The sequence below is a fragment of the Helobdella robusta genome (assembly GCF_000326865.2).
Source record: "Helobdella robusta unplaced genomic scaffold HELROscaffold_8, whole genome shotgun sequence".
Classification (NCBI taxonomy): domain Eukaryota; kingdom Metazoa; phylum Annelida; class Clitellata; order Rhynchobdellida; family Glossiphoniidae; genus Helobdella; species Helobdella robusta.
The window spans coordinates 2,702,342-2,717,659 of record NW_008705459.1 but is presented as its reverse complement, the minus strand read 5'-3'; the positions used below and the strand labels follow the sequence as shown (position 1 = coordinate 2,717,659).

Genomic DNA, 15,318 nt, shown 5'->3' with positions numbered 1-15,318 from the left:
ACCCGGTATTGATATTGGCGATACAATTTCTGATAAACGTAAACAACCCGCCCATATTTGATCTTCTTATTAAGGTGAGAACTGCAGCACTGAGTTGAACGAGTGCGCATCGAATCCATGTCTGAACGCAGCTACCTGTCTTAATCTCGTCAATCAGTTTAAGTGCATCTGCACTGACGAGTTCACAGGCACTCACTGCCAACATGGTAATGATGATGATGATGATGATGACATGATGATGAAGATGATTGTGGCTATGATGGTGATGATAGTGCAGACGATGTTGAAAGTGGTATGATGGTCATAACTACTTGAAAATAGCTATCCTAGCTATGACAGCTATAAATAAACATCAAATCAGAACACAAAAAATGAATTAACAGCACTGACAGTAACAACATTACAATAAACAAAAATATTACATTAAAAAACGACGTGAAAGTAAGACATTGTAACAAACACCAAAACAGCAATTAACTCTTCGTTCGTCTCAAACGAAGAGGGCAACGTTGAGCCTGGCGACATCAACAAAGACATTGAAGGTATTCTATTATCCGATGACATCAACAACAACAATTACATCAACAACGATAATGACATCAACAACGACATTAACGATAGTGAGAACGCAGCCAAACCACCATCCAAAATGGAACCCCACACAAAATCACCGCACCCTCACCTCAAAATTTACCATTCATCAGTGTACAGTCACTCAAAATTTCACAATGCAACTGCTGTCCTCATCACGTTACTTGGATCACTGGCGCTTACTGCTTTGGTCTTTCTTTTCTGTTACTGCACCCAGCCGTCTAGCGAAAAACAGGATCGGCATGGAAGGAATTTTGGGACGTCTAACCAGGAAAGTTTATCTCACTGTTGTGATGATGGTGACAGTTATTTTAGGAGCGAAGGTGGGTGGAGTTTTAAAAGATTGGTTTCGGTTATTTGGCTGGCTGTTGCGAGGAAAATAAGCAAAAAGTTTGTCTGAAAGTTGATTATAATTTTGTATTTCAACGGTTTTGTTACGGCCATTCTAAATATTTACTGAAAAAATAAATTAGCTCTAAAATATTATTTAGTGTTTAATGATACAAATTTATTTTAAAAACTATTTTATTCAATAGATCCAAATCAAACGCCACGCACAACCACAGCAACTCACACAATCTCAACGGCCATCCGACAATAAAAACCAACAAAATTTGGAAGAGATCGAAAGATGGCGACAAGAGACCAGAAATAATATGCAACCTCGTGCAACACTCCAATGACGTCATCGCGAATCGGCAACAACAACGCCGCGAAAAAACATACGCCGGGAAAAATTCTCGTTCCAGGCGATTCAGCAGCAACAACCGCAAAAATGACGACCAGGATTTTTATGGATATTTCAATTGTGGAGCAATTACATCGGATAGTTTGATCGAATTTTAATTGAAGTATCAACACAAACTACTGATTACTTACTTAATGTGTTACCGTTACTCAATGTTACTAATCGTTACTTACCATAATCGTCAAATTATTTTACTATCCTAAAAATTACCAACCAACTGACGCCAAAAACGTAAAATAGAAATACTATTTATTAGATTTTTTAGTATATTTATACTAGTAGTAGAAAAAGTAACGGTAGAGTAACTAGGGTAGTATAGCTAGAAGTAGTAGTTGCATTATCGAGATAAAATAATTTATGCAAATTTGCATAAATTAAGTCATCTATGTTGTTTAAAAGATTTGGTTAGTTTGAATGTTGAATTTTTGATGTGACAAAATATAATAATCATGTTGGTTAGTTTTTAAAATCCTGGTTTAGTTAAACAACAGCAAAAGTAAAAAAAAGTATTTTGGATAATCAATAAAACGCTTAATTTTATAATTAAATGTGGTTACACTTGTTTTATTTATATATATATATATTAAAAATGTGTGTATAAATCTTTCTATTCTAATCAATCAGAAATGCAAAAATGTCAATCAATCAGACGAAAAAATCCAATTTTAAAAAAAAGTATTGAATCAAGCTGCTATCAAACTCTTACATCTACAAAAATTTAAATTAAATCAGCCGCTAAAAACCAAAAAACTAACCAACCAAACAACAAACCAATCAAACAACCAGCTAGCCGACCAGCAAATCAACCAAAATACCAGTTGGTACCAGTTAACTAAACCAAACAGCCAATCATCCAAAACAACCAGCAAACAGTTAAACGCTTTTAAAGAGCAAAACGGGCACTTTGGATTTACTGAGGACATAGTCACTGACACTACCAAGAATGGTTTTCTTAATTTTTCCAAGACCTCTAGCCCCCATTACGATCATATCTACATCCTCATCTTTCGAGACTTTGGTTATGTATTCGCCAGGAGAGCCCGAGTTGCCCGTTAGCCATATGTAGTCTATCTAATTGGTGTGAGGGAGGTAGTAATGGTATTGTTGTTTTTGATGATGGAGTTATAGTTTTATTTGGCAGATCTAGGTATCATTGTTATTGTTGTTGTTGTAATCTTCGTTATCATCATCGTTATCATCATTATCGTCGTCACCACCACCATCATCCATCGTCGTCGTCATCGTCGTCATCAGCATCGTCATCATGGTACCTTCATCTGCACCAGTCTGTTTTCATACATTTCTTGTAGCTCCAGTAACTTCACTTCCTTCTCCAACAACTCTTTCTCCTTACCTTTTAATCAGCATAATAAAAACAATAATAATAACATCAACAACAATAATTATTATTATTATTGTTGTTGTTTTTTATTATTTCATATTATATTATTATAATTATTCCTCTTATTATTGCAATAAAAGACTTTTTAGAGTCTTAGGTGATGAATACGACGACGGCGATGGTGTGGCGAGTGCAAAAGAAGTGGTGATGTTTACGGTGAAAATACTGAAAATGATGATGGTTATGAATAAAAATGATGATGATTATTATTATTATTATTATTATTATTATTATTATTATTATTATTATCATCATCATCATCGTTATCATCATCGTTGATTTTGTGTTTTTGTTATAATTATTGATAACATCTATATTGTTTTAACAGCAAACCAAATATTGATTCGGTTAGATCAATGCTTCTTATATAAGCCTAAGCCTTAATAGCTATAATAATAATAATAATAATATTAATATTAATAATAAATAATAATAATTTTATTTATTTGTTAAAAGAGTACGTAAAAATTAATGAATGAATGTATTTAATTATTAATCTCATACTAATTGATTAATTAATTAAATAATTTATAAACTTTATTAATTAACTAAATTAATTTAAAATTTGTTTAGAATACTAACTGGCCTCAATAAAATGCGTTAGAACCAGTTGCGTGCCTTTCTGATGGAGATTGTAGATATACCCTAAAAAAATTTTATACTTTCTTAAATCAATAATTTTATCCATTCATTGGCTGGTTGGTCATTCAATCATTTTACTCCATTCATTGGTTGGTCGTTCAGTCAATCATTATGTTCATTCTTCAGTCAGTCAAATTTTTTAGTTGTTATTCAATCAATCATGTATTATCCAATCAATGTCTACATTCATCCATTTTCTCATGCATTCATTCATTCACTCATCCATTCATTCATTATTCAGTCAGTCAGTCATTCATTCATTTTTTTCCATTTCATTCATCTAATCTGTTAGTTAATACTTAAGTTTTGCCGTGAATACATTTTAGGTTATCTTAAACGTTGTATATAACTCCAGCACTTTTTTTTAACGAATCCAATTGATGAATGAATGAACCAGCAAATCGAGAAGTAATAATAAAATGAATGAATGAATGAATGAATGAATGAATGAATGAATGAATGAATGAATGAATGAATGAATGAATGAATGAATGAATGAATGAATGAATGAATGAATGAATGAATGAATGAATGAATGAATGAATGAATGAATGAATGAATGAATGAATGAATGAATGAATGAATGAATGAATGAATGAATGAATGAATGAATGAATGAATGAATGAATGAATGAATGAATGAATGAATGAATGAATGAATGAATGAATGAATGAATGAATAAATGAATGAATAAATGAATGAATAAATGAATGAATGAATGCACATATGAATGAATGAAAGATAGATTGAATGTGATGAATAAATAAAAGTTTAGTGGACTAACAATCAAAGGCTTTCTCCGCGTTTTCGCTCCAGTCAATCGGGATGAGCACCTTACGCATTTTCTCTCTTCAAAAATTAAATTTTTATCATAATAAATATAAATAATTTTATAATCATAATTAATTAATTGATATTATTATACTATTATTAATTAATGATTATTATTATTATTAACGGTCAGATAACATCCAATTCGTAATTGTAAATTTTTTTATTTATATCAAGCTATAAAAAAACTGTTTATATTCGATATAAACGAGTTCATTTATTAACACTCTAAATTCATCTATTCATCTATCCCAATCTATTCATCTATTTATCTGTCTATCCATCTATCTATTTATTTATTCGTCTACCCATCCACCTATTTGACTGTTCATTCATCCATCCATCTATCCACTAATCCATTCGTCATCTTTCCATCTAACAATCCATCCATTCATGCATCCGTCATCTTCTTCATCATACAACCAATATAAATTAAAATCGAATGATATAAGACATTTTCTACCAAAGTTTTTTTTGTTTTTTTTTCAAACTACAAATATCCAAATATAAAAAAAGCTGAACTAGAGTAAAATAGTTATCATCCAAAATTCTATCTATCAACAAAACATCAACATTTAAAATCTGAACGTATAACTAGATCATACTTTTATACAAATGTATGTAAACACACACGCGTGCACACACATACACATACACGCACGCACACACACACAAACATGTATACACATTATACACACATTCATGCCATATAGATATGTATAATGCATACAAAAGCAAGAACTGTATATACTGAATATACCACGGATACACACATATACACAAGTAAACATACTTGCATACTAGTATGTTTTGTTTTGATGAATTGATGCTTAATAAACCAAAAAACAAAAACAAAAATATAAGAACTATTAGCGAATCTTTTTTTATTTTTCCATGATTGCTTACTTTACAATTGTAAAAAAATTCTAACACAATATATAAATAGACATACAAACACACACACACACACACCACACATACACAAACATTTTTACAAATTACACATACATACACAAATACGATGTGTGTCTACGTGTGTGTATATATATATTTTTGTTGATACAATTATTTATATTGTTTTGTTTGGTGAAGACATAGGTACATTAATGGGTATGGTATACCATATATACATATTATATACATATATATGTATATATATATATATATATATATATATATACAACTATTTATAGAGCCATGATGAATGATAACGTTTTAAAGGTAAACATCCAAGAACTGCTCTGGAAAAAATACATTGTTATATTTTAAGTATATGATATATATATATATATATATATATATACAATATACACATACATATTTATATAATTATATATATATATATATATATATGTATATATATATACATATATATATATATATATATATAAAGAATTTTTTTAATTTTTGCAACGTATTTCGGCAATGCTGCTAACTTATCATATTTGCATGTGTTTGTTTCTGTGCTTTCCAATGTTTGTAGTAGTGTATATTAGTCTTATATGAGCATGAAAGATTAAACGTTTATATCTGTGTGTCTGTGTTTATATATGGTTGTGTACATTTGTATGTCTATATAAATATATATATATATATATATATATATATATATATATATATATATATATATATATGCATATATGTATGTGTATATATATACGTTTCGTTTTGTTTCATAAGTGTGCGTGTATATAGAACACGAAATAAATTTATCAAAGGGGTTTTAAATGGTTGAATTCTTTTTAAAACATTCCCCTTCTTGGCGACTTAATTGCAAAATCAGACCTAACCATAGCATCATAGATCTTAATCTCTAGTGCTAAACGAATAAAAAACAAATAGACAAATGAAACTGCTGACATATATAAGATATCCAAATGGCCTATCAATGAAACAACCCAATAAAAATTGACGAAACAGAAATGGAGTTGAAGAAATGAAAAGATTATCTTCAAACTTAAGTAGTTCTAATAAAAATTACATCTTTTCCGGCCACCTTATTATTATTTGCAACCAGCAATGGTATCGTTACGTTTTTCAGTGCTATCTCTAGTACAATTTTTATTAATATTTTTATTGTTATTATTATTTTTATTATTTGTTTTTATATTTTTTGTCGCTGTTCTACTTCCTCCTATCTTGTTTCTCACCTCCTGGGCATTCAACTTCAACTGCTCTTGCGTGTAAATTAAAGTTTTTCGGTTGTCCTCAAGGACAGTTTCTATTAAATCCTTTCTAGGTATGGAATAGAAATCAGGTTTAGAATTCTTGAATGGAACTTGTTTGACCATCAGCATGTTGCCTGCATTGCAGTCGATTCCACGACATGTGCACATAATTATTCGGTTGTTCGAGATCGGTACGAAACATCCCAGCGGAAAATATTCAGGAACGCAGTATCTGTCGGCCTCTATAGATGCTGATGTATTAAAAATCATATTAATTTTCCTCATAACTAACCCTTATATATTAAATTTGACTACTGTTCAATGAAATTAGGACAAAAAATGAACATTTGTAGCACTTAGACGTACCCCAGCCATCTCTGGAATAGTAACTAACTCCACACAAGGCATTATATCGGGGGCACATCTTGCCGTAGTAATAAAACGGTTGGATGCAGTCAGAGCAATGGTAACAAGCCGGACCTCCATTAGCACGTTGTGTAACTATTGCGGTCACGAGATACATAATAATTTTGTCAAATTTGCTCATTTTGTAAAAATTTCAATGTAACTCTGTAGTATTTTTTTAACGTTTAACATCTTAAGCTTATTTTCATCGTTTGTTTATTACCAAACTAAACGTCACAAATTTGGCTGAGTTTTCTTTGTTTTGTTGTAGTTACTTTGTAACAGATGTAGTTATTAGTTTTATCATTATAATATCGTTTGATTATTTGTATTTATTTTAAATTCGAGATTAAAGATTGTTCCTTTCATAAAAATTTGTTTCTCTTTTTAGGCATAAAATCTGTTGCTTGTGGTTTACAGCAAAATGAATTTGAAACCGGATCAAAAACGCGTTCAAATATTGCTGATCGATACTATAGCGTCACTATGTCGAAATGGACTAAGTTACCACAATGGCATCGCCATTCAGGGCGTCATCGGAATCACCGTCGACAAGTCGGAAGTTTTTTTGGTGCATATTAATCAAAACTTGTCAATTTGTGACGACGGAGATGGCAATGATGGATCGACAGGTGCAACTAAAGATCAGGCAGCCGAATTTGAGTTTTTTGAGTCAGACAAATCAAACCCTAAACATTTTTCCAAGGGGTCTCCTGGAAATCACAATTTTAGAGCTGAAAATTATCAAAACAGTCGACGAAGATTAATTCCTACAAACGTCAACAGCAGTAATAATACTAACAACAGTAACAACACAAGTAACAACATTAATAACAACAGTGTTTCTGATGAACAAGATCACAAGTTTCCATCACCACCATCCTTTAGCAATCCCCAGCAGCAGATGCACGATTACAAACCACTGATCTACCAGCCAAGTTACGAATCTCCTGTCAACTCTAGTCACACTAGTTCAACTCCCAATGTTAAGTCAATTAAGGTTTGTGAATTCAAATAAATTAAATTTATAAATAATAAATAATTTATTATTATATTTATAATAATTTATAATAATTTATTTATAATAATTTATAATAATAAATTTTAATTTCTCATTGTAAATGTTACTATTGCATGTTCAACTCCCAATGTTAAGTCAATTAAGGTTTGTGAATTCAATATGAAAATAAATTTTAATTTCTCATTGTAAATGTCACTATTGCATATGATAAAAATATTATGGTAAGAATGGTCCAGTTGTATTATATGTTATGCTTGATAATTTATTTAATATTCTACAGATTGAGCCACATTTTTCTAATACTCAGCAGTCACAGTTTTCTGGTCACCACAATAATAGTGGCAGCAGTGGCAGCAACAACAACCTCCATGCCGGTGCAGCCAACATCAACAATCCTTCAGTCAATAATGATATATTAGAGAATGATGACAGTGATTGTTACATTAATGACAGTCAATTTCTGAATACTAATCAAAATTATGGCTACAATGCTTCTCCAAGAGGTTCAGGATGCAGACGGACCAATAGGAGAAGAGGTGGCAGAAGAGGAGGGGCCACACAAAACCGTCAGCCAATGGTAAGACAGGGTGAAAATTTTAATATGTCCACTTCTTGGGGCGATATGATGACCACAAGCTTTGTGTGCAAGGTAGGTGATGATGCCCATTTAAATGGTCATGATTATTTGTTGATTATTTGTAAATAATGAATAAATTGCAAATAAACAGAAACCAACAAGAAATACTTTTCATAAAAATTTTGTCATTAATTATATGTTTAATGATTTTAGACCTGCCCATTTGTTCAGCTAAGTCACAAATGTACGCATAGGTCTTCCTTGTTAAAGTGCTCATCTTCGCTATGCTTTATTGTTATTGATAAATTTAATTTAGACTGAAATATTAAACTGCACAAATCGTATAAGGTATGTGGCCAGTCGTTTGTTCACAAGTCCAACCTATTAGGACATCAGATCAGGATTCACGGTCGACAGAAGAACAAGCGAGGACGCCCACCAACAAACAACAGCATCAACCTCAGCAACGACAACGAAACAGTCAACAGTAACAACAACAACCACAACAACAGCACCGACTACCACAATAGCATGAATAACATGTACAGTAGCATGTTGCATGGTGGCAACCATGACGATGATGACGACGATGTTCACGATCAGGATGACAACATGCAAGATGGCGCCATCAGCGATGACAATAATGTCATCAATCCTCAAAATTTCAACAACAATAACAACAACAATGCCAATAACTCCAATATCGTTGATAGCAATTTTCAACAACAAAATGTCAATAGAAACTTCCAAGTCATGTCGAATTGGTAACATCGATGAGAAGCATTAAATTGAATTGAATGATTTTTACAGTTTTTGAAAAACTCTTTATATTAAAATATATTTTATCTGTTCGTTCCTACAATTTTTTAATATTTAGACGAAAAAGAAGAAAGTCAAGTCTATCAAATCTATTGTTTGTTCTTGTTAAAATTTGTATCGAATCCTAAATCAATCAGTGTAAATATGTTTTTATGAGAATTTTATATTTATTAATGATAATTTAATAATAATTTTATTATTATTTTAATTATTATTAATGATATCATTCTTAAATTGTAATTCATTCTAGTTGCTGTATTATTATCAAACTGCGTTTTGATCTTATGTCAAAAAACATGTCTTAACTCTTAATTATTGTTATTATTAATGAATATTTATTATTATTATTATTTATTATTATTATTACTGTTTATCATCTACAGATACCATAGTCACAGTATTCAATGTTCATTGTTGTTAAAATATGAAATGTAAATAACATTTCTGTATACATCTGTTTGTTGTAGGTCTTCTTGTAAGTTTTTACCAGTTTCAGTAAGTTTCTTCTTTTAATATTATTTTTTTTACCTGAAAGTAATTAACTGTTTTATATAATTTTTTTCATCAATTAACTCATTAATTAATTATATTTAATTGAAAATTTTAATCTTAATTATATTTTTATCAATATTTTAGCATGCACATACTGAGCCGAATATTTCAAGATAGAGAGAGAGATAGAGAGAAAGAGAGAGAGAGATAAAATCTAATTTATATTAATACCAAAATAAATATATTTTATTATAAAAATCCTATCGCTATAATATAATAATTATGGTGAAAATTATGATGATAATAATTACAAGATCAGACTTTACTTTTTAGAATAAAATTTATTTACATATATATGTATATATATACATGTATATATATATATATATATATATATGCGTATATATATTTGGTGCTACAGTTCTTTTACCATTGGTTTGAAAATTCTAAGTCACGCATTCACCGAATTTGCAGAGTTTTTATCATTTGTTATTTATATTATTATTATTACGTATGGTATTAAATTGAAAACTTTACCAAAAAAAAATTAAAGATAAAACATTTATTATATTTTACTGACGAAAATATAGTGATTGTTTTTTATATAGATAAAAGATGGTCTGTATGTACGATTCTTTTAATATGTATTTATGTAATAATACCAATATGTGTACGTGTATTTATGGTTTATACTTTTAAATGAATAAATTTAATACTTAACATCATAAAATAAAGAAAATATTTGTTTTCCAACATTTCGAATCTGATACTATGGACAGCAAACACACATCCCGATTTGAATTTAATTAAATCTCTTATTCAGTTAATTTAAAAATAAATCCAATTGCTCTTGAGACTCGTTAATGTAGACTTTTTTTCAATTCAATTCATGTTACTTCCAAAGAAAAACTATTAAAATATTAACAGTCGCATGGGTTTGAATGGCTATATAATTGACAACGACTACATTCAGTGTTGTGTTGTCAGCGTTTTATTGTATTCGACAACATTCACAAACATAACAATAATAATAACAATTAGAAGAATAAAAATAATAATATTAACTGTATAATTTATGACTAATGGCACTGATTTCATCTCTTTTATTGTCTCACTAATAACTTATCTGACTTGTTATGTACGTACTTTTTATGAACACTTTTTATGCCTACACATACACAGAGAGAGAGAGAGAGAGAGAGAGAGATACACACATACACACGCTCGCGCTAACATATGTGGATAAATAGGTGTGCAAGCGTGTGTGTGTGTGTGTGTGTGTGTGTATTGACGCATGTTTAAGAAGTATTGATATTTGTGTATATTCGTTTACAATGATTGTATAAATGTTGTGTGCGTGTATATATATATATATATATTTGTGGTTATCTACAAATTTCTGGAAGTTTTAAATTCAACTTTTTTAGCATTTTACTCTGAAATGTTTAAGTTGACGTTGATGACGTGATTAAATGCGATGATATGATTTACGACAGTCAAATGATAGTTGATGTTGAAAATATTATAATGATGGTGGTGTGGTGTTGGTGTTAATAGTTTTTTTTTGTTGATCATAACGTTGACGGGTGTTTATCGTCAAGAATGATGTGTTAATGCTGGTGATATTTGTGAAAATGACGTCATCATAGGATGGCAATCGTGATGACGATGTAGTACAGTGAAGAAACATGACGATGGGACCACATTGATAATGTAATATGACGATGGTAAATAATAATAATAATAATTCAATACAACACTGATGACGATGACGACGACGAAGATGATGTTATATGACGGTAACTGGAACGGGTTGTATGTTGTTGACGTGATCCACTGTCTGGAAACATAGCGGACAGCACAACCCACTATCGTCTTTGTATTGGCTCTGTTGTTATGATCGTCATCATCATCATTATTATTATTATTATTTATTATTATATTATAATGTCAGACTATTCTGTCATTGGCATCGCCATTAATACCGTTGGTGGTATATGTATGAAAGACATCAATGAAGAAAAGTAATGTATAAATTTAATTTAATATAAATAATCTTTTAGTGACGTCAGATACTGTCACAGTTTTTGTAGAGATGACGAATAAATGAATGATAATGAATGAATGAGGTTATACGTCAATTATAGTATAATTATCTAATTAAATATTCTTAATAAAGCGTTATTGTGAGTAAATTTTGGAGTATTAATTATTGTATGAAAAGGATTTTTTTAGTGAAAGTTACCTAGAAGAATATTGATGACAATTTCTATAGTTGTATATAAAAATCACGTTGAATCAGACGAGAAACAGAAAAAAAAATTGTGAATTTATTTCAAATTAGCTGGTGAAAATTATCATTGAATACATATTTGATGTGTGTAGATGTGATTGTAACTTACATGTATGCAGTAGTAACAGAAAACATGTCCACAGCCTATCTGCTGTGGGTTGAAAGGCCATTCATTACAAATTGGACAAGATTTGTATGTTTCTTCATCAATGTTCTTATCACCATCCTTTGTTGTTGTAGTCGTTGCTCTGTTAACTGCTTGGTGGATGTCGCCAGTGATTTTGTTGTTTCGTTGTCGAGATTTTGAGTATTGCTTCGTGAATAGCAGCTGTCGAATTGTTCGTTTGATGAGTCGATAATTTATCAGGGGTAGGATGAACTGAAGGAATTCCTATTTTTTTTTGGAGGGTGTGAAAGTTTAAAACAACTCCATTACTTCTAGTGACTTCTATTTTATTTTATTCATATTTTTACTTGATGATAATAATTGTTATTATTGTTTATTTAATTAATGTGTTTATATATTCATTTTATTTATATATATATTCTAAATATATATGTTTTATCTTTGTTGTTTTTAATTCTGTTTTTGTCTTCAGAAGAAAAATGATACAAAAATATGGTTAACAAATCGTTGCCTCATTTATTCTATTAAAGGAGTATCAATAATTCGCGAGATGGTGTGGAAATAGTGTAATGGTTAAGTTGCCTGGCTCTATTGCTGTAGTGTCTGGGTTCAATGTGCACAATAACCCTCTGAGAATTTAATAAGAAGGAATTAGTACCACTAATGCTTGTTACTATTATAAATGATGAAGAGTAACCTAAAATGAATGTTTAATCTATTAAATTTAGGATTAGTATTAGTGATAGAACGAGACATGATCAGCTTAATTAGTTTTTTGTTACATGCTGGTTTTATTATTATTTATATGATTATCCAGTAAATTATCTTATTAATTGTATAAAAGATGATTATTATTGATTATGTATTTGTTTGTTAGCACTAACTGTGAAGCCATTCCATAGTATCTCTCTTTCCGTCAGCTCGTAAGATATCTTCAATTGATTTATAAATTTTTAAAATTTTGCAATAATTATAACATCAATTAATATTAATTAATTGATTAATTTATCAGTTAACTTAACTAACTAATTAACTACTCAACTAAGCCAATTAAATGTTTATAACATGTGTGCTAGAGATTTGAATGTATTAGAATATATATGTGTGGAAAGATAAAAGTTAGGGCATTGTGATTGCACAATTTTTCTGGCTGACCACACAACAATGAATGGATGCATTAATATAAATACAGAATAATAATTATTAAAAATAAAAAATATAATATAATTAAATACTAATAATAATATTACTAATTATAGAATACTTGAATACTTGTCTTGTTGTTTGAGCGTAAGTGAACATGCTTCGTATGTGAAGAACTCTCTCACTGAGACTAACAAACTGTCCTTTCTTCAGAAATATCAGAAAGTTTAACAATGTTGATACTTTCAGAATGGCATCCAGTGATTTTACCAGTTTGCAAATCTGTATAAAAAAAAATAAATAAATTTTTTTACTTGCTATTTTTAAAAAGTGGCACATATAAGTTCATCATATTTACACATAATTTTACCATATAAAATTTACCATAATGACTAATTACACTGACTAACAGCAAAAGTAGATCTAATATCATTTTAATCTCATTTGAAAAAACTATTTGTTAGATGCGGTGACTCCTGGCTCTCTTGAAAACAAAAATTTTTCAACAAATTTTTTTACTTTATTGTAAATGTTACAGAATGCTACAAACCTCAGATCGCTGACCATTCTGAAACATGGTAGGAGCAAATTTATCTTTAAACCAAGGAAAGAATGTATTTAAAATTAGGAGACCATGTTTTTGGCTGGATGTCAAAGATGATACATCTGACTTTGATTCCGCTGTTGGTGATGCTATTATATATGTTGATGAAGAATGATCTGATGAGCATTTTAGTTGATTTGTGTTGAAATATTTCAAAGACAGCAGGCCTTGTCCAATTGTTGAGTCAATTTTCTTCAATGAAAACTTGAATGTAAAAAAATTCTTTTAATTACATTTATATAATTAACGGTTAAATCTTTTTATATGGGTTATTTTGAAAAAATTAGACTCACATGCCACAGAATCAAACGAAATGCAAGTGAAATCTCAGCATCATATTGAAATAATAAGTGGGACTGAAAAACAAAATAATTTAAATACAAATGTCAGTTAATTATTAATTAATATTCTATAATATGCAAATCAAAAACAATTACTAAAGGTTCAAAAAAAGTTGTTGAATATTAAAAAATTTAATAATTAAAACTTAAAACGATCCACATTTTGATTTTATTTAATTTTAAATTAAAAATTTTTATAAAAAAAAGAACCTTGTAAAATTTTAAAACATTTTTCAACTGATATTTTAGTAGTTCTAAAAGTTGACTATCAAGTTCTTGAGCATCCAACTGAAATGATTTGAAAATTAATTCATAAAAAATAAAATAAACTATAAAAAACTTTTCAATAAATTTTATTGAAAAGTTTTATAGTTAAAATAGAAGAAAAGTAGGCAAAAAAACATTATTCACTAAAACTTAAAAATTACAAACAAAATTTATTGAAAAAAAACAGCTAAATTAACATTTTTCCACCTGAATAACTCGCAGGGGTTCATAAACACGGACCGTCTCCATGGATTTAGACATTAAATTAACCTTTAATGTTTACAATTTAAAAGTTAATTACTACATTAAATTAAAATTACAACTAAATCACAAAGCGCTTCACATTTATTAAATCAATTCACACGGAAATAACATTGAAAATTGTAAATTTACTAATTTTGATAAAGTTAACGTTAACTCAAAAAAAAATAATTAGTATAAAATTAATATAACCATCTATTTATATAAATAGAGATATTTATCTCCGTCATGTATCATGTACAAATCCTTTCCAATGCAGCATTGCTCCGCATAAGAACAACAATGCAAAAAAGTTATATCTGATAGCAAACACGAATGTTAAAAAATGTCTGTTTCCTTATAAATATATAGATATACTCACACACAGACACGTTCATACATACGCACACACACACAGACTCACAAACACATACACACACACACACACACACACACGCTCATACATGCATACATACATATACATGTATGCCTTTGTACACCATGTATATATGTATGTATGTATGATATGAGTCACATACAAGAGTACGTATATAGATGTATTTAAACAATATACGAAGAAATTTTATCATTGTTTTTCTTAGACTT

The 15,318-nt window shown here is 29.4% G+C and overlaps 5 protein-coding genes across 5 annotated transcripts; 2 read left to right on the top strand and 3 right to left on the bottom strand.

The window, feature by feature from the left end:
• Positions 1–91: 91 nt before the first annotated feature.
• Positions 92–298, top strand: HELRODRAFT_70552 (hypothetical protein; the record flags this gene model as incomplete). Its single annotated transcript, XM_009031903.1, has 1 exon — positions 92–298. A coding segment is annotated over one exon (207 nt), but the record flags the coding sequence as incomplete, so codon positions are not given.
• Positions 299–2,212: 1,914 nt separating this feature from the next.
• On the bottom strand, positions 2,213–4,226 carry HELRODRAFT_165592 (hypothetical protein; the record flags this gene model as incomplete). Its single annotated transcript, XM_009032131.1, has 4 exons — positions 2,213–2,410; positions 2,611–2,693; positions 3,324–3,386; positions 4,169–4,226. 4 exons carry the CDS (start codon positions 4,224–4,226, stop codon positions 2,213–2,215), a joined length of 402 nt encoding a protein of 133 aa, XP_009030379.1.
• A 1,992-nt stretch (positions 4,227–6,218) lies between these two features.
• Positions 6,219–6,930, bottom strand: HELRODRAFT_165591 (hypothetical protein; the record flags this gene model as incomplete). The annotated part of the gene is made up of 2 exons (XM_009032130.1): positions 6,219–6,634; positions 6,750–6,930. The coding sequence occupies 2 exons, from the start codon at positions 6,928–6,930 to the stop codon at positions 6,219–6,221; spliced, it is 597 nt and encodes a 198-aa protein (XP_009030378.1).
• A 282-nt stretch (positions 6,931–7,212) lies between these two features.
• HELRODRAFT_165590 (hypothetical protein) lies at positions 7,213–9,154 on the top strand (the record flags this gene model as incomplete). The annotated part of the gene is made up of 3 exons (XM_009032129.1): positions 7,213–7,788; positions 8,090–8,458; positions 8,735–9,154. 3 exons carry the CDS (start codon positions 7,213–7,215, stop codon positions 9,152–9,154), a joined length of 1,365 nt encoding a protein of 454 aa, XP_009030377.1.
• A 2,332-nt stretch (positions 9,155–11,486) lies between these two features.
• Positions 11,487–14,733, bottom strand: HELRODRAFT_165589 (hypothetical protein; the record flags this gene model as incomplete). Its single annotated transcript, XM_009032128.1, has 7 exons — positions 11,487–11,585; positions 12,100–12,318; positions 13,002–13,049; positions 13,390–13,542; positions 13,811–14,068; positions 14,416–14,493; positions 14,713–14,733. The coding sequence occupies 7 exons, from the start codon at positions 14,731–14,733 to the stop codon at positions 11,487–11,489; spliced, it is 876 nt and encodes a 291-aa protein (XP_009030376.1).
• Between the last annotated feature and the right edge of the window lie 585 nt (positions 14,734–15,318).